Raw genomic sequence first — 22329 nt, 5'->3', positions numbered from 1 at the left:
TAGAAAATATATTTTAAAAACACTAAATAAAACAGAAGATAAGTGTCCCTTAAATGAACTAAAACACTGCTAAATACTTGCTAAGGATTTGTCACCAGTAAAGAACAAATAAAGGTGTGCTTTAATGATACCATATCTCTAATCAGCACCACTTGCAAAGTCCTGATCAAAGCAGAATAAATCTTACATCATTTGCAATGTAAGCATGGAGCCAAACAAGGGGACACTGCACTAATGCTAATCATGCATAGGAATAGCTGTTCAGAACACAAATAATAATAATAATAATAATAATAATAACAATAATAACAATAATAATAATTATTTATTTATACCCCGCCCTCCCCAGCCAAGGCCGGGCTCAGAGCGGCTTACAAGCAATAATAAAAACAAGATGAATGATTACAACTTAAAAACAAAAATAAAACACAACATTAAAATAATGGAACATTAAAATATTAAAATGTAGCCTCATCGCAGGAGAAGGAAAAGAAAAAAAGAAGAAGAAAAAAGAGAGAGAGGGAGGGAGGGAATCTAATTGGCTCCAAGCCAAAGGCCAGGCAGAACAACTCTGTCTTACAGGCCCTGCGGAAAGAAATCAGATCCTGCAGGGCCCTGGTCTCATGAGGCAGAGCGTTCCATCAGGCCGGAGCCAGAGTTGAAAAGGCCCTGGCTCTGGTTGAAGCCAATCTAACTTCTTTAGGGCCTGGGACCACTAGGGTGTTGTTATTTATGGACCTTGAGGCTCTCCGTGGGGCATACCAGGAGAGGCGGTCCCGTAGGTACGAGGGTCCTAGGCCGTGAAGGGCTTTAAAGGTCAAAAGCAGCACCTTAAATCTGACCCTGTACTCCACCGGGAGCCAGTGCAACTTGAAAAGCACTGGGTGAATATGCTGGGTGACATGCTACGTCATCCTCAATTGAGCGTTGAGAAAATAGTGACTTGCCAGTTCATCAGGGACCTAGTTACAGTGATGACAATCTAGTACCAAATGAACCTCTCTCTGGTTATAATCATCTCTGGTTAAAATCATGTTTGCTTGTCTTCTCCAACAGCCACACATACAGTATACAGAGCTTGCCTGTTAATACTGTTGATCAGTTTTTCTAAGTTTAACCTACATGTTTTACAACCAAATGCAGCAGAACCCACCATTCAGCATTTCCAACTATACACACATGGCAAAATATATACATGCTCAAACATAACCAAACATATGCAGTTTCTTTCACAGAAGTGACATCCTTACAGGAAATCTATCATACATGAAACAACCCTTAAGTTTCTGGCATTCAGTTTTTCTTCAAAAGGTCAGATTGCGATCAACATACCAGCTCTTTAAGCACGTCAATCAGAACCTCCACATTCCAGGTATGGGACTGTGTTCCATCATTTTTATCTCTTCCATCACTCCAAATTCCACTTCCAGGAGCAGAGATGGACTGTAAATTAAGCATGTAGGTTTAGAATTCCTGTGACGTGGGTTGTGTAGATGGATTTAGTAGATCAAGTGACAGAGTAGAGTTTGAATTTTACGATTGCAACACATTTATTACTGCAGATCAGCAATACTTAAACAGTATTCTATAATGCACTGTCAAGCTTGTCCCTTAACAATAAAATAGAGGGAAAGGCTTTGTGAGCAAACAGTAAGAAACAGAATTAAAAACAAAACCCCTTTTTTGTGAACATTGGACAAAAAGCAGGAGCATGGAGTACTATTATGATTATCTCTCCCGAGGAACGAGCAACCAGGCAGGGGCACATGTTAAGGGAGACTTAAGATAATCTGACCCAAGTTCTTCCACAATCCCTTAAACTTGGCTCAGTAGCATACCAGAAGCCAGCGCAGTCCTTTCAGCAACGGTGTTGTCAAAATTATTCTCCCTCCTGCAACCTTGTTACAGCATTCTGCACCAGCTGCAACTTCCAGACATGCCTTAAGAAAAGCCACAAGCAGGGCACACTGCAGCAATCCAATTGAGTGGTGTATGAACTATCATGGCCAATCTATCATGATCCAGGAACGACCACAGCTGTCATATCAAATGAAGCTGGCAGAAGGCACTCCTATCCACTGAAGCCACTTGAGCCTTGAGTAACAACAATGGATTTAGCGCAACCCCACCCTACTGACCTATTTCCTGCCCACCCGGAGAACCTCCATCTTTCAAGCTCAGTTTATTGGCCACCCTCTAGCCCATCACTGCACCCAGGCACCAGTTCATTTCTTGCACAGCCACACTGAATTAAGATGGTACAGAGAAACAGAGTTGGATATTATGACACACCACCACCAACAGGTTACACAGAGCTGTTAAACAGCATTTGGCATAAAATGCTGAAGTGCTGGAAGTCATTTAACCTTTCAGTCATGCTTGTTGCTCAAGATCATAGGAATTAAGCGGCTCCAAAATCTTCTGTGTAAACATCATTCAGTAGTTCTGTTTAAGTTATATTCAGTTACAACACCTCTCAACACAGAGGAGACTCACCTGCAAAGGAATGCCATCTGCCAATCCCGAGTGTGTTCGAGCCATCATTCCCAAAACTCTGGCAACCTGGGCAGCAGTGACCTCTCCCACACCAAACTGAGTGATGATGTTGCGACATTCCTCCACACTAAAAAGGTAAGTCACAATGACCTCCACAAAACTTAGTATATAATTGTTTTCTATCAAGTATGTCTATTTTAGGGAGTATTACTGATACTCAAGTTAGTACATTAAACTGGACTAGGGTGGAATCTACGTGCATATAAAAACCATTCTGAAAATACTTTTTGAAATACATTGAATTTTCCATGAGGCTCACTATCGCCGCCTAGTGTGACATTGTATATTGCACTTAAAACGCACTAAAAGTTTTATTTGCAGCTGAATAGCTGTCCCGCGACCTCCAACAGCCTTCTCAACTGACTTAACTTGCCCTTTCATTTCAATGGGGATATTCAAAGTATGACTTAAGAGTCAGGACATCAACTCCAAATTTCAGTGAATTTATCTACGTACCTTGTACAAAAGCCATAGCCAACTTCCTGCATGAAGTCTGCAAGAGAGCTCTCCATCATTGTTTTTGCTATCCCTCCAGAATCAGGCAGGATCCTGTCCATTAGAATGTCCCGTTTTTCAGGGTATAGGAGTGGTGCAAGCACCACAGGGCAACGTTCCTGGGGAAAATCTGAGATCCCAGAGTATTTTAGCATTTCAGAAGGACCAATGACCAACACAGAACCCCAATAATCATTTGTTTCATATTGTGAAAATCATGTTATGACCAAAGGAGTTTTGAATTAAAAGGTGTTTATGATCACTGTCTTGGAATTCAGAGACACAGAAAGCAATTTATTTTATACCCCAACTTTTGGCCTACTTACTGTCCTACTGTGACATTACAGCTATTTAGATACTATGTGACCTTAGTTGCATACCATGGTAAGTCATACTTAACGCTTTACCATGAACATGTCTCGCTTGGCCCCTCTGCTCCTTCCCACACATGCTGGGAGGAAGCAAACAATTATCCCAGGGCTTAATATTATGACCAAACCAGCAATTATGGTTCACTTTGCTCTCAACAAGTCATGATTATAGCCCATTAAGGTGTGTACACAGTAAACTATGGTTTACTATGTTGTGCAAACTGGGCCTCACAGTACTGCCTCCATTACATCCTCTGGATTGTCACAGCAACATTCCAAAGCACCTTGAAACTGCCACAAGTTTAGACAGGAAAGGGAAGGGGAAGGCTAAGATAGTAGGACCAGAGAAGCCCAGCCCAAAATTTCAGAGGGGTGGAAAGCATCAATTTATACCAAACCCCATCCCATTTCTAAATGGAGTGCCAACAATAATACCCTTGGTGGTTCTAAAGTTGTGATAGCCAAACTTCTACCAATTATAGTATCTGAAAGACATACTGTGCAGACAATCCTATAAGAATCTGCATTAAGATAATCGTTTCAGGATCCTCATTTCTTTTCTAGATTACCACCCAAATGTTTACCCCCCACAAAAATCTATTCCTTTTAGAAATGGGTTTCAAATAGATGTATCAAATGCAATACTTGCCTCTACGTAATGTTTTGAGAAAAGCGTCAATCTGTTCCTGTCCAACCCCAAAGGCTCCCTTCTGTCCAAAAAGAAGATGGGATAGGAGGAGGTGCAAGACCTCTATTGCAATATCTTGGAAGCCACCTTCTTGATTTCCACTGACGTCTGCGTCAATGTATGAACGCAGAAGATCAGGAAGTTTCTGTTTAATAAACTGAGCAGCTTTGAGAGAGAGAGAGAGAGAGAGAGAGAGAGAGACCGAAAGCAGTTAACTAAATTGCTTTTTAAAAAAGTTTATGCATCTGCTCTTCTGGTTTATCAACAGCACTTGCCAACTGCTCTGATTGTCACACAATAAGTGTGACAGTATATAGACAGTTGCATACTAGAACAACCAGTCAGAATAACTCAGCACCACCCTGCCTTGGAATGCAACCTCACTTGATGCCACCTTGCATTTCCTTACACTGTTTGGTACAAGCACAAGAAAGGAGAAGTGGAAGCTGGTACTTCTCCGGGCATACGTGCTTGGCTTTTTCACCAATTTCACTTTTTCCTGCTTAGGTTGCACCTAAAACTTCCCGCCCTATCATGACTCTACTCAAATTCTAATGGCGATCCAGCTATAACTTCTATTACACCCTAAGAATTTTTACTTCCAAATATACTTCAAACAGGACTAACAAGTGGTTCTAGGAAACTCAGATTAATGGAAAAATTGTTGCCTGTAGTTACCTCATTTAATTAAGAAAGAAGGGAATATTTTGGATCAGTGACCTGCAGATCAACTACTTTCAGAGTCCAGGTCGATAGAACTGACATAAGGAAGCAGATTTCATATTTATTAATTACCTCTTAAGATTTTTTGGGTGGGTGTGTTGTATTAGATTTATATTATGAGCTCAGAGCAGCTTACATATGGTTCCCATGTTGTCTTCCCTTTCTGGAAGGGCTCAAGGAGAGCTGTATCTTATGTCTTCAGAACATTCTATTAGCCACAAAGATCAGGCAAGATTTTCAAGATCTGGGGTGTTTCCCCTCCCTCCAAACATCAGTGGAGGCAACTACAAGGATGATCCTTGAATGAGTTAACTGGACCTTGTACTGGACCTTGTACTTCTGGCCATTGGATTCTACAACTTAAGCAACTAGATCCAGGAGAAGGATGAAAACTAAAGTCTCCTACTCAGGAATCAGATTATACTAAAACTGAAGTAAAATATGGTATGTGTGTCTATAATACTATACAAATTTATCTTACCAAAACCTCGTAGATCTGGGTTGAAGGAGTTTAGCAAAGCAAGGCCAAAAATAACCTACAAATAGAAGAACGAACTGCATTATCACCTATCACATACATAGTCCAGCTGTCTGGCAACTAGACTGGCAAAGACAAACACCAGAGCTGAACTCTACTGTCCTCCCCACAACTTTCCTCATCCCACTGAGAGTTAAAAAAAACCCCACTATGGATGCCCATGAGGTGGATTAGGATTTGGAGGATGACGTTCTTGGTAGCGCTGCTACTCTAAAGCAAGATGGACAGGAAATCATTGTGACTAATGCCACACCTTATTTAATATGGTTGGAACATTTCCAAGAGCACTACCAGCTGTTAACCTTCCTCAGATTCTGTCAGGATGTCAGTCCCTCCATAGGATTCCTATTGGGGCCAGTGCTTTTAATTTGTTTATAAATTATCTATATTTAGGTAGCCAAGTTCAGAGCCAACGTCAAATTATTTAGGGCATTAAAACAAAATGGTGCTCCAAAAGGTCTTCTCCAAACTGGGTGACTGGACATTTTAAAAGGAAATGCAGTTCAGCATAAAACAAGTGAAAAGTGATAAACAAAAGCCTAAAAAAAAACACTGATGAGATCCGAACTGAGAGAGTGACCAGGAAAAAGATATTGGGAGTTGTGATGGACAGTTTCATGAAAATACTGGTGTAGAGTGCAGCTGTTCTGAAAACAGCAGATTATATATTGATAAGTGTTAATGTTTTATGCTTTTGTTTATATTCTGTTGTTATTGTTTCTGCTTGTTTTTGTTTGTTTTTTATGAAGAATAATTGTTGAAGTTACAAATTATAAAATTAATAAAAAAATACTTACAAAAAAATGAAAACAGCAGATTTCATGGGTACAATTAGAAAGGAAATAATAATTAAAACTATCACTATCATAGTGCCTTTACGCAAATCTATGATTTGTCTGTGTTCAGAGTAGCGTGTAGAATTCTGTTCACCACACCTCATAAAGCATATTGTAGAGCTACAAAAAGTGCAGAAAAGGGCAAGTAGCATGATCAACTGAAGGAACTCCCCAGTGAGAAAGAGTTTCAATGACTGGGGCTAGTTGGGGGGGGGGGGGGAGGCGGTGGTAAGGACATGATAGAGGTCTATAAAATTATGCATGCTGTTGAAAAAGTCACTGGACAAATATTCATTTCTCATTCATAATACCAGAACTCAGAGTCAGACAATGAAGCTGAATGTTGGGATATTCAGTTTGGACAAAAGGAGGCATTTCTTCACATAAAAAGCATGCAATGATGGCCAACATTTTTAATGGTCAGACTAAAAGGGAATCAGACTACTTCATGGAAGATAAATCTATGGACTTAACCCACCTCTTGAACCTTGCTTAATTTGATAACTTTGCTCAGCTGAGTGAATAGATGGGGTGACGGCTTAAGACTCTGAAAGAAAAAAAGTTTTATATATGAGATGCTTATGTTTACAGTTTAACAGAATACTGTACCAAGAAAAAGATTCTCTGTGTCATATGTTCCTCTACAGAAAAAAATAAAATCAACTTCTGCTCATTAGTGGTACTTTCCAACTTCTCTGAAGATAGTATCTCATTTGTTGCCAAACTACCAGTATTCTCCAATTCCAGCATACAAAGTTCTGTAAATTGCTACAGAAGCCCTAATGAGGAGTGGGTGTTGCAGAGCAAAGAAATGTAAAATAAGGCAATTACCTGGATATTTTACGAGTACAGAATATACATGATGTAAATCTTAAAAACTCCTTTGTAATAATGAACATAGGTGTACATTTTGTAAAATTAGCTCACTGACACCTTAATAGGTTTTTCTTTAACATTCTTGTTAAAGGCACTTTAAAACTGCATACAAACCTTTTGATAATGCAATGGATTTTCAATAGCATAGGACAGCGTCGAAATAAAATTTGGCTTTGTAATCAATGATGCACACTCCTGGATCAGAAACTGCGTCTGAAAATAAAGGAGACAGCTGTAGCAAAAGTTTTGGTTGTTTTGGGGGAGGCACCTATGATCTAGTTACCAGATATTACCAGGATTTTGTTTCTGTAAACATAATATATATACCCATTAAAGTACTTCAAACCATCTTCTTACTATAGGAAACGTTTAACAAATATTTTGATATCATAAAGATGAGATGGCAGATTAAACTATTTTGGTTAGTCTTTCAAGAAGGTGAATGCAATTCACAATTCTTCGTCATTACTGATTATGCCCAGCACAACAAACATCATCTGAATACTGTATCCATAGTAACAAAATAGAAGCTAATATTAAGAAATATTTTACAGAGACAAGCCAAACAAGTGACTTGACTTGTGACTAAACTTGTGACTAAAATTCAAGTTACTGAACTCAGTTACTAAGTCATTCAAAGCTTGAGAAAAATGAAGTTCCATCACACAAGACCTTAGGAACAGCAGTATTCAAAAGTAGCTCAACTCTTCTATTTTAACATTTCCTGAAGTTCACAAATCTAAAATGTGTTGGGATTATTTACATTTACAAGCCACTTCAGAAGTACTCAGGGATACAGTTATTTCCATTTATGAATAGCTTCCTATGAAGCCTCCTGAAGCAATTAATAATACCAACAATTAACACATATATGAAACAGTTCAAATACAACACATACACAGACTTGGCATTCACATATGGCACTTCTATGCAACTTTTGTACTCATAAGTGGGCTAAGCCAATCTGAAAAAAAGCACAGGTCTTCTCTGGAGTAAAGCCTCTTTTAAACTCTCCCAGAAAGATGTGCTTACCTGACTCCCTTCCAGATTTCTACAGGGTAACAAAAGCAATGTTTTAGGAAGTTTTTGAACTAACTGCTGCACAGAAAAACAAGCTATTTTTTAAAACTTAGGAACACAGGAACCTGTCTTATACAGAGTCAAGCCACTGGTTCATCTAACTCATTTTTATAGACTGACTGGCAGGCACCTTTGTAGGGTTTCAGGCAGGAGTGCTTGGCATACCTGCCTGGAGATGCCTCTGGAGCATTTTATACAAAAAGCTTGTGCTCTATCAATGAGCTATGGGACTTTTATAAGAAGTGTTCTGTTGTAAACCTGCTGCCTGTTTTAAATGTATCCATATGTATGATGTTTTAGTAGTAGTTTCAATGCTGCTTTTACTGTATGTATTTTCACAATGAATTTTGTAAGTCACTACAAGATGGAAGCGTTGTAGAATAAAAAAATGTAAAAATTAAAAATCAATAAACTAATTGGAAATTCTTTAAGGACAAAATTTACCTGGTGGAAATCTTTACCGCTACTTTTACCATCGCCACTGAAATCCACATGCGAGAATAGACAGCGTAGTAAATGCCTGTCTGCCTCAGGGCCGTGCCGATTCACAATCTAGTTGCAAGAAAAACAAAAGAGCTGAAGCGAGGTACCATAGCATTTGTAACTACATAGAATCACAGAACTGTAGAATTGGAAGGGACCCTGAGGATCATCTAGTCCAACCCCCTGCAACACAAGAATATGCAGCTGTTCCTTATGGGGATCGACCTTCAACCTTGGTGTTTATCAGACCATGTTCTAACTGAGTGTTTCTACCACTTTCAGCTGCACTCTTAAGGAGCAGGAGCCACACAGCTTTCTGGCAGGGTCCATGCTAGTAGCAAAAAGGAGAAAATAAGGGAAAGTCACAGAGTGTCCAGGTCACATTAAACTACAGTTTAAACAAGTTTTGGTTTAACATGACTGAACAGTGTGGTGATAAACACTGCTCAAATGCCACAGCGTCTGACTTCTGATGTCACCCGAACCTGGGCTCTTAGTTGGTTTCCCCCCCAAAAAAACTAAAGTAGCAAGCCAAAAATGAACTTTAATGCTTGTGGTTTGTCAGGCAACATGACAAGCCAGACTGAAGGGGGAAGCAAGTACAGCAGCAAGTGACCCTAGCAGTCTTCAAATGGGCCAATGACCCAGAAAAATAGGGAGGGCTTAGAACCACTTTGTAAAAATGAAAAGGGATATAATTTAAATTACTCTTTAATAAACAGAAAATCTGCTTGCTTTTAAAGTAGAGCATGTTAGCACTAAGCAAAAGAAAATAAAAAAGCAACCTAAATATATTGCATAGTATGCATATAATTGAGGTAATTCCTGTTGAGTCCAAAATCGAAGATTTGTCATTTATCTGGGTTACTTATATTAAATATAAAAGCTATTTTAATACAAAGTAAGTTCTACGACCAAAAGCAGCATAAATATAACAAGAAGGCAACTGAATATTTTAAAACAATATTTTAAAAATTGAGAGGCCCAAACCACACCACTCTTTCAGAAGGCCTGAGTGAAACAAAAGATTTTACCTGGTGGCCAAAAGACCACATGAATGGGATAATACAAGCCTCCCAGAAATGGCTGTCTCATAATCAGGGTATCACAACTGAAAGATTACCGCCCTCACTTATTTTGGTGGGGGCACCAGGAGCAGGGCCTCCAAAAGATCTTAAGGTTCAGGTAGGTACACAGCTTGCTATTTATAAACCAGCACTTTTAAATTAGCCCCAGAAACAGATGGAGAACCAGCGCAGCTGAACAAAGCACAGACATATGATCAAACTGCACAGTCTTAGTTAAAACCTTTTAACTCCTGTTCTGAACCAACCAGTTATTCAACCATTTTTATAGGCAGTCCCACATACAATGCAGTGCAATAGTCTAAACGGGAAGTCAACAGAGGATGGGCAATTGTGGCCAAGGTATCACCACTCAGGCAAGGTCAAAGCTGGTGTATCCACCAAAGCTGAGAATAGGTAATTTGAGTTGTAAGATCATTTGAGCCTCCAGTGCTGGATCAATAAGCACCCCCAGTTGGACACCTGATCCTTTAGGGAGAGTAGAACACCATCTAGAACAGGCTGAATACTATTCACCTGGATAGATAAACCAACCAAATAGGGCAGGCCAACTTTTCATACCAAGTGGGCAGCAATGGTAATTTGACAGAGCCCATGGGCTGCACACTGCCTTGTTGCACACATCGGAGCATGGCCAAAATTTGATGCTGCCCCCAGTGGCGTAGCGTGGGGGTGCAGGGGGCAGCCGCACCGGGCACAACATCTGGGGGTTAGGGTTAGGGGGCGCAAATCCACAGGTAAGGGGGCGCAAATTACTTGCCTTGCCCCGGGTGCTGACAACCCACGCTACGCCACTGCTGCCCCCCCCCCACACTGCCAGCCTTCACACTGCCTTCATAAAGCTGCCTAAGTGAGACGCCAGGCTTTGGAAAGGAGGCATGAAGCTCTGTAAGGGTCCTACAGTTCTCCCACCTCCTTCCCAAAGCCTTGTTAGCTCTTTCCCAGCTTTGGGAAGGAGGTGGGAGGACTCTTAGGACATGGTTACAGCCTTCAGTCTTCCTTCCCAAAGCCCAGCTCCTCACTTAACCAGCTTTGGGAAGGCAGTGTGAAGAATGGGGTGGGTCTGTGTCAAATGTTGCCGAGGGCTGCCAAAAAAAGCCTCAAGGGCTGCATGTGGCCCTTAGGTCATGCAATGGACCACCCTGAACCAATCAATACCTCTAATCTTCTGTGACTATGGGCAAGAGGGCTTCCACTTGCACAACAGGGCTTTCCTTGCTCTCCTTCTTCCACTACCCCCAAAACTGGCTGCAAGGGGAGGTCAGAAGAATCCCCAAAACAGTGCACAGGAAGGAGGAGGAGGATCATTCCATCTGGCAAGCTGCATTGCTTGTACTAATAGGGACATTCATCATAGTGTGATGTTCAGTTCCACCCTGAACCTCTGTTTTTAAGAGTTCATCCAGTTCATTGCCATGCCCAAGCAGCGTGCATAGCCTCACTTGCATGTGATGAGCAACAAATATAAAGCTGAGTATCATCTTCATTCTGGTGACACCTTCAAACAAATCTTCAGATGCTCTTTCTCAGTGTCTTCATCAAGATGTTAAACAGTGTGGGCAGATGAATAGAACTCAGCAGAACAAGCATCAAGCAGTACCTCCCAAACTTAAACCAGACAGCTGAACTGAAAGGACATTATTATTAATGGCACTGAACACTACTGAGAGGTCCAGGAGAGTCAACAAGGTTCCATTTCCCATCTGCCAGCAAAGATCAGCCTACAGGATGACCAGGGTAATTTTTGGCTCCAAACCAGGTTAGAAGCCTAACAGAAATGGATCTGGGTTAGGAACCTTTGGCCTTCCTGATGTTGCTGAATCACAACTCCTATTATACTGTGGAACCATAAGAGGGACAGACAATTCAAAACTAATCTGATAAGGTAAAGGTAAAGGTAAAGGGACCCCTGACCATTAGGTCCAGTTGTGGCTGACTCTGGGGTTGCAGCGCTCATCTCGCTTTATTGGCCAAGGGAGCCGGCGTACAGCTTCTGGGCCATGTGGCCAGCATGACTAAGCCGCTTCTGGCGAACCAGAGCAGCACATGGAAATGCCGTTTACCTTCCAGCCAGAGTGGTACCTATTTATCTACTTGCACTTTTGACGTGCTTGTGAACTGCTAGGTTGGCAGGAGCAGGGACTGAGCAACAGGAGCTCACCCCGTTGCGGGGATTCGAACCGCCAACCTTTTGATCGGAAAGTCCTAGGCTCTGTGGTTTAACCCACAGCGCCACCCGCATCCCTACAATCTGATAAAGCACCTCTCAAATATTTTTTCCCTGCCTAAAGCTTCGTAAAGGACACTGGAAGCTTATTACTGAGCAGCGGAAGAAGAGAAAGCACCTTTTTGCCAGTGCAGTCTTTTGATAATGTGTGTGCAATGAATCACATATTGGCTGTGTTTGCACATAAACTGTGGTTAATGTTATTTAACAGACCATGACTCACCTCGCAGACAAGCAAACAAGTCACAGCTTGTTTACTTCGTATCAGAGCAGGTGCAGGGAACTGTGGCGCTCCAGATGTTGCTGAACTACAACTCCCATCATCCCTGACCCTGGCCACTAGCCATGCTTACTGGGACTGACGGGAGTTGTAGTTCAGCTGGAGGGTCAGAGGTTTCCGACCATGTTCTAGATAATCAGATTCATCTAAGAATAATTAGAATGAGCAGGCCCCTACTCTCTTGATCACCTTGTGAGGAAGGATTTATTTACAATTTTCTTTTTAAAAAAATACTTACAGCCCCACACATCACCAAATGGACATGGAAATTTTATACAAAATATCAGTTGAAAACAATATATAGTTCATTAAAATCCTAAGCTAAATTCAGAAAACTAAACAAAATCACAAGAACAACAAAACAGGAGTGCAGCAATACAGCAGAAGGGAAAGCATCCACTTGCCTGAAAGGCTTGGTAAAGAAGCATGTCTTAACTTGACACTGAAAATGTTACAATGACACACCCCAGAAGGGAGATAAATAATAATAATAATAATAATAATAATAATAATAATAATAATAATAATTTATTACTTATACCCCAGCCATCTGGCCGGGCTTCTCCAGCCACTCTGGGTGGCAGCCCTCTCATTTGTCACTAGTATTCAGTTGTTTGGGGCTTTTTATATTAACATCTTAGACTGGGCTCAGCAGCAAATTGGCAACCAGCACAAAATCTTTCAGGACCAGCGTAAGGTGAGCCCTGACAGAAACACCCAGCAGTAACCTAGCTAGCTCCTATATTATGTACCAGTTGCAGCTTCCAAACCATCTTCAAGGGGAACCCCATAGAGTGCACTGCAATAAACCGATAAGGAAACATTAGCCACTGGCCTATAGTTAATATCATCTGGATCCAGGCTGGGCCGACTTGTAGCTTCTTTTAAAGAAGATGCAACAGCTTATTTTGACAATGAAGAAAGAGCAAGTGTAAGTTGAAGCACAGGGGGTTTCCTTATATCTTCTGCTGTGAATTCATTCAGCTTCTCTGCATTCACCTTTTCTTCCTTTAGACAGCTTTTGACTCCTTTACTGTTCAAAGGTCCAGCTGTCTCCCTAGATGGTCTCTAACTACTGAAGTATTTTGTAGTTGTTGATTTTTGTTTTTAGCAGCTGTCATCCTCAAATTCTTTTTTTGCATTGCTTATTGTCTACTTGCAATATTAAAGTCTTATTTCCCCCTCCTACGTGCATATTTTATAGTTTTGTTTTTCATGTTTTAATTTTGGTCTATAATTGTTCTCCATATTATATACACTATAAAATGAAAATTTAAAATTTTACAAAAGAATCAGTTATTTAAAGACCTTAAACACAAAAGTTAAAAGGCATTTGAAAGTTGGATGTAAACAAGGATCAAAGTAGCATACTTCTAAGTAGTACTGAGTATAAGACCCTTCAAGTGAAGAAGACCAGAACACACCGTTAACCAAAAACCCTCTGCCAGCTTCAAAGGTTTGCAGAAAAACTAGGGCAGCAACAACGTGGGCATATGGTTGCCACAAAGATGTTGCCCTGAAGTAATTGTTCTTCAGGTCACTATACTTCATGCTACACTTCTTCCACATTTACTTTTTCACATCTCATCCAGGTTGAGAATTAAATGACATTACTAGCCACACTGGGCAAGGAACTGCAAACCTGAAGGTTCACTTCACTGTTTTCACCATCATTTCTACCACCAGTACCAGCCTCAATTCTTTTCCCCCCTTTTTTTAAAATCTAAACATTCAAAAAAGGAATGCAGACCTGGAGACAACAAAAAGAAAGAGGCAACTACTTTTGTAACTATGAAAAATAGAAGTAGAATGAACAATTTTCATTTAATAAGGAAAACAAACTGTAATAACACTTGCAATAAATTCAGCCTAGAATGAACTATTGCCAATTTAATTTTGCATTAAATTACTACAAGACATTTAAAGAAGGTCAGGAGAGGCTGATTTTAAATACTCCAAAGAACTCTGTTATAAACATGAAAATGAGCAATAACTCTACAGGACCACTGAGTAATTAAACTCAATGTCGTAAATCAATTCAGGTACAAACAAACAAAAAAAGATGAAATAACAGGATAAATAAGATATAAAACTACTTAGAATTTAATAAACTTGGCAATTGTCAACTCCCAGCAAGCAAAATATAGTAAGATCTTAGTGGCCTGTGGTGTTTTGCACTACAAATCACATCAACCAGTTAACATGGTCTGTGGTCAAAGCTGTAATCCACAACATCTGGAGATTACCAGGTTGGGGAAGGTTGTTCTAGCAACTAAACCAAGCAGTGAGAAGAGGGAATATAAACAGTACAAAGTAAGTTGTGGATACCCTTTTCATTTCTTTTTTTTAATGGCATTAGTTATTGACTTACATGCTGTATTTCCTGCTGGCTGGCTCTGTAGTTTTTCTTGGTTAAATTGTCCACCAGGTAGCTGATTTGAGACAAGGCCAGCGAGAGCGAGTCAAGATTCATTGCTGGTTGGGGCGGAAGCAGGCGGCCGAGCCCGGCGCAAAATCACCATTATTCCCCTTTAGTCACCTCAGAGACAGGTTAATTTTTTTCCAGTTAGCCTATATAATCAATTTATGCTGTATGTTCAGCTCTTCTTTCCCAGTATTCTCACTCTGTTCTGAACCATGGCACCTGCAGGACAAAACAGCAATGATTATACATAATCTATTTGCTAGTGACTGGTCATGTATAACTAAACAATCGTAAATGTAATGATGGTACAGGCCAGAGTTTTATGGGAAAGCACTTGCTTTGCAAGCAAAAGGTTGCAGATTTGATAAGGCTGTTAAAGGCAGTTTGAACTATAGTTTATTTCAGGGGTCAGGAACTAGATCCGGCCCCGAGGGCTGAATCCAAAACTGCCACACCATCTGTGAACCACCTTCAAATGAAGAATCAAAGAGCACTCAAAGTACACTCTGGATACTTTCCAGCCCCAAATTTAATTAAAATTGGGACTGCAGAGGAAGTTTATTCCGCAGAAGAATATTCTGCCACTTACCCTTCCAAAAGGAGGGCTTGTATTTGACATTGAATTTCAATTCAGCAATGAAAGCGAGTCAAGGATCATCTGCATTTGGGAGCTAAAAGGAACAAGTGGCAGATCACGGTAATGCTCCCAATTGTTTCTCTAGAGCAGCGGTTCTCAACCTGTGGGTCTCCAGATGTTGTTGGACTACAACTCCCATCATCCCTGAGCTCTGGCCTTGCTAGCTAGGAGTGATGGGAGTTGTAGTTCAACAACATTTGGGGACGCACAGGTTGAGAAAGTCTGCTCTAGAGCCACAGCAGTACCTGCCCCACACCTGAAGTCATAGGTGAGCGTGGCGTGGGAGAAAATTGTATTGAAAGTCAATCTGGGGCTACTGGTAGGCTTGTGGTTTATTCAAAGTCAGCATCATAAGCCACAGTCTGAAGTTGCCCTATTCAGACAAACCGACCAGAATTAAAACTAACCACATTTGGCCCTAGTTTGGGCATAACAAGCCACTCCAAGGTGGAATAAAAAACAAGTGCTTTCCTCCTCTAGGTTGCACTGGAAGAGGGAAGTAGTGCACAAGCCAAAGAACACTAAAATCCCTGTTTAGTGTATTGTCCAAATACAGTCAATGAGTCCAATCGGAGCAAAAGACTATTTTATTCAGATCTATAGAATTATGAATAGTCTTCACTTGTTAATGAGAACACAGGAGTTTATTTACACTTTTCTATTTTTTGAAAAAGCTTAATAAAAAAAGAAAAAGAAAACAAGCAGAATAACAACATAGAACAAAAGTACAAGCCTACTAACATAAACAACAACAAACAAAACCAACAAACACAAAGCAAAAACACAGACATTCATAACTTAACATAACAGTGTTTGACTTCCCTCCAGCACGGTTTGAGCTTCATTCCCACATTATCTTCCTGCGGCGTCTTTTTGTCACCTCAATCTACACCTCTCAGACTTTATATATCACCTACTGTAATTTTAATATTTTTTAAATTTGTTTCTATGTATGTAATAAATTTGCTCCAATCATTAATAAATTTTACGTTAACACAGGAGTTTATTTACACTTTCAACAGCATGAAGTGTCATGTATAAGATGTGTACCCAAGTACCAACTCCGAATTATTGTTTTAAGCAAATATACAATTTTTAAAAATAATTTTAAATGATCTGTTCATTAGCATTTGCCTCTCTTGATGGAAGCTTATCATTAGGATTGTAGATTTCTTAATAGGTTATTGTCCTGCCAATATAGATTCCAAACTTATGAAATGATATAATTGCTTCATGTTTACAAGGCAATCTTGAAATCTTCACCAGTTTTGCTTTCAGTTTTACAGGCCACTTCCAAGACCAATGCGGAAAAGATTGCAAGGCCTGAAATTCTGCTGAAGAAAGATGATCATTCTGTAATATATGGAGAGAAGTGGCATTGATTTGTGGATGGACTGAATATGGGACAAAAGCAAAAAAAAAAAAAAGAGTCAGAGAAACAAAGATTTCATCCTGATGAAGTGGGCAATAGAGGAAGTGTAAATGAGATTGCTAGACGGGAGGAAAGATGAGACGTTTGGCTGTGGATGTACAGTGGTCCCTCCAGATATGAACTTAATTCATTCCATGGGTCCATATGTACCCTGAAAAGTCTGTATCTAGTTTCTGCGCACACACAAAGTTTCTGCGCACACGCGCGGCGTGACAAAACACTTCTGCGCATGCGGTGAAACCTGGAAGTATACACTTGCGGGTTTGCTGCATTAGCAACCCGAAAGTTACGTTACCAAAAGGTAACGTAACCTGAGGGTCCACTGTACTGGCAACAATGACACATCCCAGTGGAAATATCAGAGAAGTGATGTGGGATTGGAGGGAAATAAATATTTTTGGGGGGGTACAGCTGTACAGCATTAGCATACAAGTGGTAGCAAAGCCACAGTATGTGATGAGGTTACCCAAAAAGAATGTACCAAGAGAAATAGCAGAGGGCCAAAAACAGAACCCTAAGGGATCCCTACAAACTGAGAAAGCAGAGGAAGACATTCCTCTTGTGTGTTAGAAGTCTGACTGGCCTCAACTAGAAGTCAGTCATTTGATGTCACTGGTGTCCCATGCTGTGGAACACTTTTGCAGCAGTGATTTGGCAGGCACCCTTACTTTTGACTGTCAAGCATCTCTTAAAGACTTTTTAATGCCTATGCAATTGCTTAGCATTTTCTTGAGCAGCCAGTCATTTTAATGATCGTTCTGTACTGCTTTTAAAGGATTGCTATAATGTTGATATATAAAACCCCAATGTTTTCTGAGAGCAACATATATATACTTTTCTAAATAAATAATGATTAGCCAGTTAGGAAGAGAATCAACTGAGGACAGAATCAAGGACCTAGGGCTTAAAGGGAATCACAACTTAATTGTGATCAGCTGTATCAAGGGGTGGCAGAGAGATCAAGGAAGATGAGAACTGAACAGAAATCTTTCCACTTGCCAAATAAATTATTTTCATGAAATAAACTATTTTCTGAAGAAGTGTGCATGCACACAAAAGCTCATACCAGTAACTAACTTAGTTGGTCTCTAAGGTGCTACTGGAAGGGATTTTTTAAATTTTATTTTCATGAGGGTAGCCAATATTGGTGAAATACATAGTGGGTAGTCAAAATCTATCGGTTAGCCCAAATCCAGCTAGGGAACTTTTAGCATTTAAGCAGCAAGGTTAAAGACAAAGGAATCGGCTAGCTACACTACAATTTAGATTACAACAAAACTGCTTTCAGCAACTTAAGCATTAGCCACTCTGCACAGATACTAACCAACTGGTAGGACTACCACTCAAACCACATTGTGACACACAGGGGCACAAAGCCACCTTAAATAAATATATAAATCTATTTATCTAAAAGGCAGAATTGAGTAGCTTAGTATTCTCAAAAACTAACAGCATATTAAAATAAAAAATCAGGATGAATGTGTAAGATAAAACCAATTTAAATGTTTCAAAAGGGGGAGGGGGAAGGAAGGGTGAAAGGAAGAGCTTCTTGAAAAATGAGAGCAAGATGAGAATTGCACACAAGTGGGAAACAAAACATGAGTAGCCAACATAAACTGATCGAAATGTCTAAATGAGCATGCAGCAGCTTCTGCCCCACCCATATTAGTTTATTGCCTCACACGCAGTATCAAGGGTAAAGGTTAGTAGTACCTGTTGTGTACGTTGAACAAATGGAACTACGTACAATGTTGACGGATGTTAAATGCTTTAACCTGTATGAGTTTAATAGGGAACATCCTGAATACAGCTCGAAAATCACTTAGCACTAAAGTTTGCCACCTACCAAGGATTACAAGGTAGAGCTAACTACAATTGTGCTGCAAAGGAAGCCAATACTTTTGCTGAATTTGATTGGGATCCTAAAGCTGAAAGAGCTGTTCCTCAAGATGGTCTAGCTAATTCATGGTAAAGTGAGATTTGAACCAGCAACTTCCTAATTCATCGGTCTGCTAAATCCACTCCTTTACACAAAAATTAGGCCTAAGTTGTTGGATCCATTATTGCCTCTAACTTGAGCCAAACCACAGCTATCATGGCCAGTAGCCACTGAAAGCCATTCAAATGGGTTGCCATTAGTCTCCTGTAGGAGCAGGTTTCAGTTTAACTATGCACTGTGTGAAGAATTACAGTGGTACCTCTGGTTGTGAACGGGATCTGTTCCAGAGGCCTGTTCGCAACATGAAAAGCCCGCAACCTGAAAGTGCCGTATCTGCGCAGGTGCACGGTGTGATTTGGCACTTGTGCACATGCGCGAGCAGCGAAACCCAGAAGTAACCCTTTCCGGTAGTTCCGGTTTGCCGCGGGACGCAAAATGAAAAAACATAACATGAAATGTAACATGAGGTATGACTGTACTTCCTTTTGCCAATCCTAAATCTTCCAACACTAAGCTTCACTGCATGTTCATGAGTTCTAGTGCTGACACAGAGAAAAACTTTTCTCTTCCCACTTTATCCATGCTGTGAATAATTTTATAAACTTCCACCATATCTTACCATATATTTGTATAATGGTGCTATGATACTGAAAGTTTTATTTTAATTTTTCCACCCTAGTATGCCTTTTCCACAGCTGCTGCACACTGGGGTAGACATCCTCATTGAGTTACCTACTATGACCCCAATGGCTCATTCCTGGTCAGTCACTGCCAGTTCAGACCCCATGAGCATAGATGCATTATTATTTCAGTGGTACCTCACAAGATGAATGCCTCGTAAGACGAAAGAGTTTTTCTTTTTTTGAGTTGCTTCGCAAGACGAATTTCCCTATGGGCTTGCTTCGCAAGACGAAAACGTCTTGCGAGTTTGTTTCCTTTTTCTTAAAACCGTTAATACCAGGGTGCATCCGTGCTTCGCAAGACAAAAAATTCACAAGACGAAAAATTCGCAAGACGAAGAAACTCGCAGAACGAATTAATTTCGTCTTGCGAGGTACCAATGTTTTTGCATCACACTTTCTACGCACTGAATTGCATTTGCCATTTTACAGTCCATTCACGCAGTTTAGAGAATATTTTTTGAAGCTCTTGAAAATCTTTTGGGCACCTCATTGCTCACCCCTATCTTCTATGAACAAGTTAAAAGGCACAATATCAATTCTTGGAAAACTCTACTTTCTACAGCTCTCCATTCAGAGAACTTTCCGTTTATTCCTACTGTTTGCTTCCTATTAACCAATTCCTCTTATACCATAACTGCTAAGTTTACTTGGGAATCTTTGGTGGGGCAACTTGTCATAAGCTTTTTGAAATGCAAGTACTGTAAGCAGATCACCTCTAACTATGTTTATTGACATTCTCAAAGAACTCTTAATAGCTTCATAAGATAAGAGTTGTCTTTGCAGAAGCTATGCAGGCTCTACTTCAGTAAGTCTTGTTCTCCCATATGCTTATTTATTTTCTTATTAACAACACTTTAGATCACTTTTTTTTGGCACAAGAAAAGTCCAAGTCCATATACGGTAGGTGAAACCATGCGGTTCACATGAAAAGATAATGGTTTCAGTTCTGTAATATGAAGACAAGCAAATAAATCATTCTTCAAGTTACCAGAAAGCATTATTCCAGTGCCTGTCTCACCTGCCAAAAGAAGCCCGGGCAAACTGGCACTAGACCACAGACTTTTGCCAGAAATAAGATCCCACTACCTCCCCGCCTATCCCCGGTAAAGTAAAGATGTTTATAGGACGTTTGAAACAGATATAGCACCTATAAGCAGATTCAAGTCCGTCGTGGATCAGAGATAGGAGGAAAAAAGAACAAAAACGGGAATTAAGCTCTTTCTCCGCCTGTATTGTAGCAGCCTCTGACGGGTATCCTACAAGACGATTCGGGACCGGCTGAGGAAGCCCGAGGGCGGCGCACACCTGGGCCTGGCGGGCGCCTCGACATGGATTAACTAAAGCCTCTGAACAAGCAACAACGCTTCCCGACCCGCCTCGTTCGCTCCCACAAGTAGTGGCCCAAGTCACTTCCGGCTTCGGAGGGCGGGCAGGACAGGCCAACGGAGCGGACGGGGCCCCTCACAATTTCTCGGCGGCCCAATTGGGACGGCCTCCTGGGGGCAGGCAGAAGCCCGCCGTTGCCGCGAGCGACTCTCGGCTTTTATTTATTCCGCAGCCGGACTCGCCTTCGGGGCGCAAGAGGGGAAGGAGAGAGAGAGGGGCAGGGGGTCTCCGGGAGGCCTCCTCGCCCCACCACAGGGGACAACACGTGCAGTGACAGGCGAGCTACGGGCAGGCCCAGCTCACCACTCCTTTGCTTAGCGCTTCAGCGCCGGCTACGCGGGGAGAGACGCGGGACGCAGGCCGCCCACCTCTACCGCCACTACCGCTCGGCCTCCCGGTGGCTTCCGCCAGCGCCGGCCTTGCCGCCTGGAGCGAATGGCGCGGTTCTCACCTGGGGCGGGCCGGGGGCGAGGGTCTCGGGGCCGGGGCGGGCGCCTGGCTGAGCCGCTCGCGCTTCTCTAGCTACCTCCTCCGCTGGTTCCCAAACAAAATGGCGCCGGGAGTCGCGCGCTCACGTCGCGGCCCTTCTCTTCCCGTCTTCCCCTGCGACGGACGTAAGGCCAGGGGGCGGGGGCTCCTCGATCTCGCTTAGGTCGCCCGCGCGAGGAAGCCCTGGCCCAATCGCAGGCTGTGTCCAGCTCCGCGCTCGAGCCCGCCTCCCTGCTTTCGTCCAATCCCCACCTCGAGGGGCAGCGCGATATTATTTTTCCCCCTTTGCGTCTGCGTAGGGACGAAGGCCAGGTTACCCAATCCGTGTTCGGAAGTGGTTGCTGGAAGGCGGCGCAAAGCGGAGGAGATGGTTAGGGGGCGCTGCAGAACTATCGACCGACAAGGATTGGTTAAAGGCAATATTGAGCTCAGCTCGGCCAATCATAACGTGGCGCCGCGAAGGGAGCGTGTCAGCTACGACCAATAAAAGTCGGGCGCGGTTGCTGTGGCCGAGGAGCCAGGCGTCAGGCGCGATTCCTTGGGAAGTGTAACGGGGCAGCTAGGAGGTCGACGAGCACTCCACCCTGGAAGGAAGCGCATGCGCACGGGCTTCCCGGAGAGCGGGGGTGCGCCTGAGGCGGTTGTGCAGCTGCTAAGTGGGTCTTCGCAGCCTCCCTTCGGAGCCGCTCCCGCGCCTGGCTTGAGGGGTTCCTCTCGGAACGCCGTTTCCCTGGGGCTTCTCCGCGGGGCCCTGAGGGGGACCAAAATGTTGGAGAAGCAGCATCCTGGGTAGGGGAAACCACGTGCCATTGGGGTCTGTTTCCTTCATGAAAATAAAAAGGACAACTGAGAGCGGACGTGAAAGAGGTGCTTAAAACCACGGCGGTGCGGTGGAGAAAGTGGGCAAAGAAATTCCCCCCCTCGTAACGTTGGACCCCCGCCAGTGAAGCTGAATGTTGCAAGATTCAGGCCCGAACAACTCGCTGCTACTTCCTCCTCGCCTAATTAAAGTGTGTTGCGAAGCCCACAACTCTGAGGGCTTAACCAAATCTGTTTAGGCAGATTGGTGGAGAAGAAGAATACCGGTAGATACTAGGCCA

The 22329-nt window shown here is 42.1% G+C and overlaps 1 protein-coding gene across 22 annotated transcripts in view; it reads right to left on the bottom strand.

The window, feature by feature from the left end:
* Positions 1-21790, bottom strand: part of CNOT1 (CCR4-NOT transcription complex subunit 1) — a 61481-nt gene extending 39691 nt beyond the window's left edge. For 12 of the 22 annotated variants that reach the window (XM_083751311.1, XM_083751328.1, XM_083751313.1 and 9 more), the window contains exons 1-10: positions 21192-21354; positions 14610-14882; positions 8608-8715; positions 7198-7296; positions 6686-6754; positions 5315-5369; positions 4072-4275; positions 3013-3181; positions 2497-2623; positions 1333-1443 (exon numbers count right to left, since the gene is read on the bottom strand). In XM_083751311.1, the coding sequence (XP_083607437.1) occupies positions 1333-1443; positions 2497-2623; positions 3013-3181; positions 4072-4275; positions 5315-5369; positions 6686-6754; positions 7198-7296; positions 8608-8715; positions 14610-14711 (1044 nt within the window). In that variant the 5' untranslated portion in view covers positions 14712-14882; positions 21192-21354. Of the gene's footprint in view, positions 1-1332; positions 1444-2496; positions 2624-3012; positions 3182-4071; positions 4276-5314; positions 5370-6685; positions 6755-7197; positions 7297-8607; positions 8716-14609; positions 14883-20819 lie in introns of all 22 variants that reach the window. The other 10 variants (XM_083751322.1, XM_083751331.1, XM_083751314.1 and 7 more) reach the window with 5 other exon arrangements.
* Positions 21791-22329: the final 539 nt, after the last annotated feature.

This window comes from Podarcis gaigeae (assembly GCF_964106915.1).
Source record: "Podarcis gaigeae genome assembly, chromosome: 8".
Classification (NCBI taxonomy): Eukaryota; Metazoa; Chordata; class Lepidosauria; order Squamata; family Lacertidae; genus Podarcis; species Podarcis gaigeae.
This window is presented reverse-complemented; position numbering and strand designations above follow the sequence as displayed.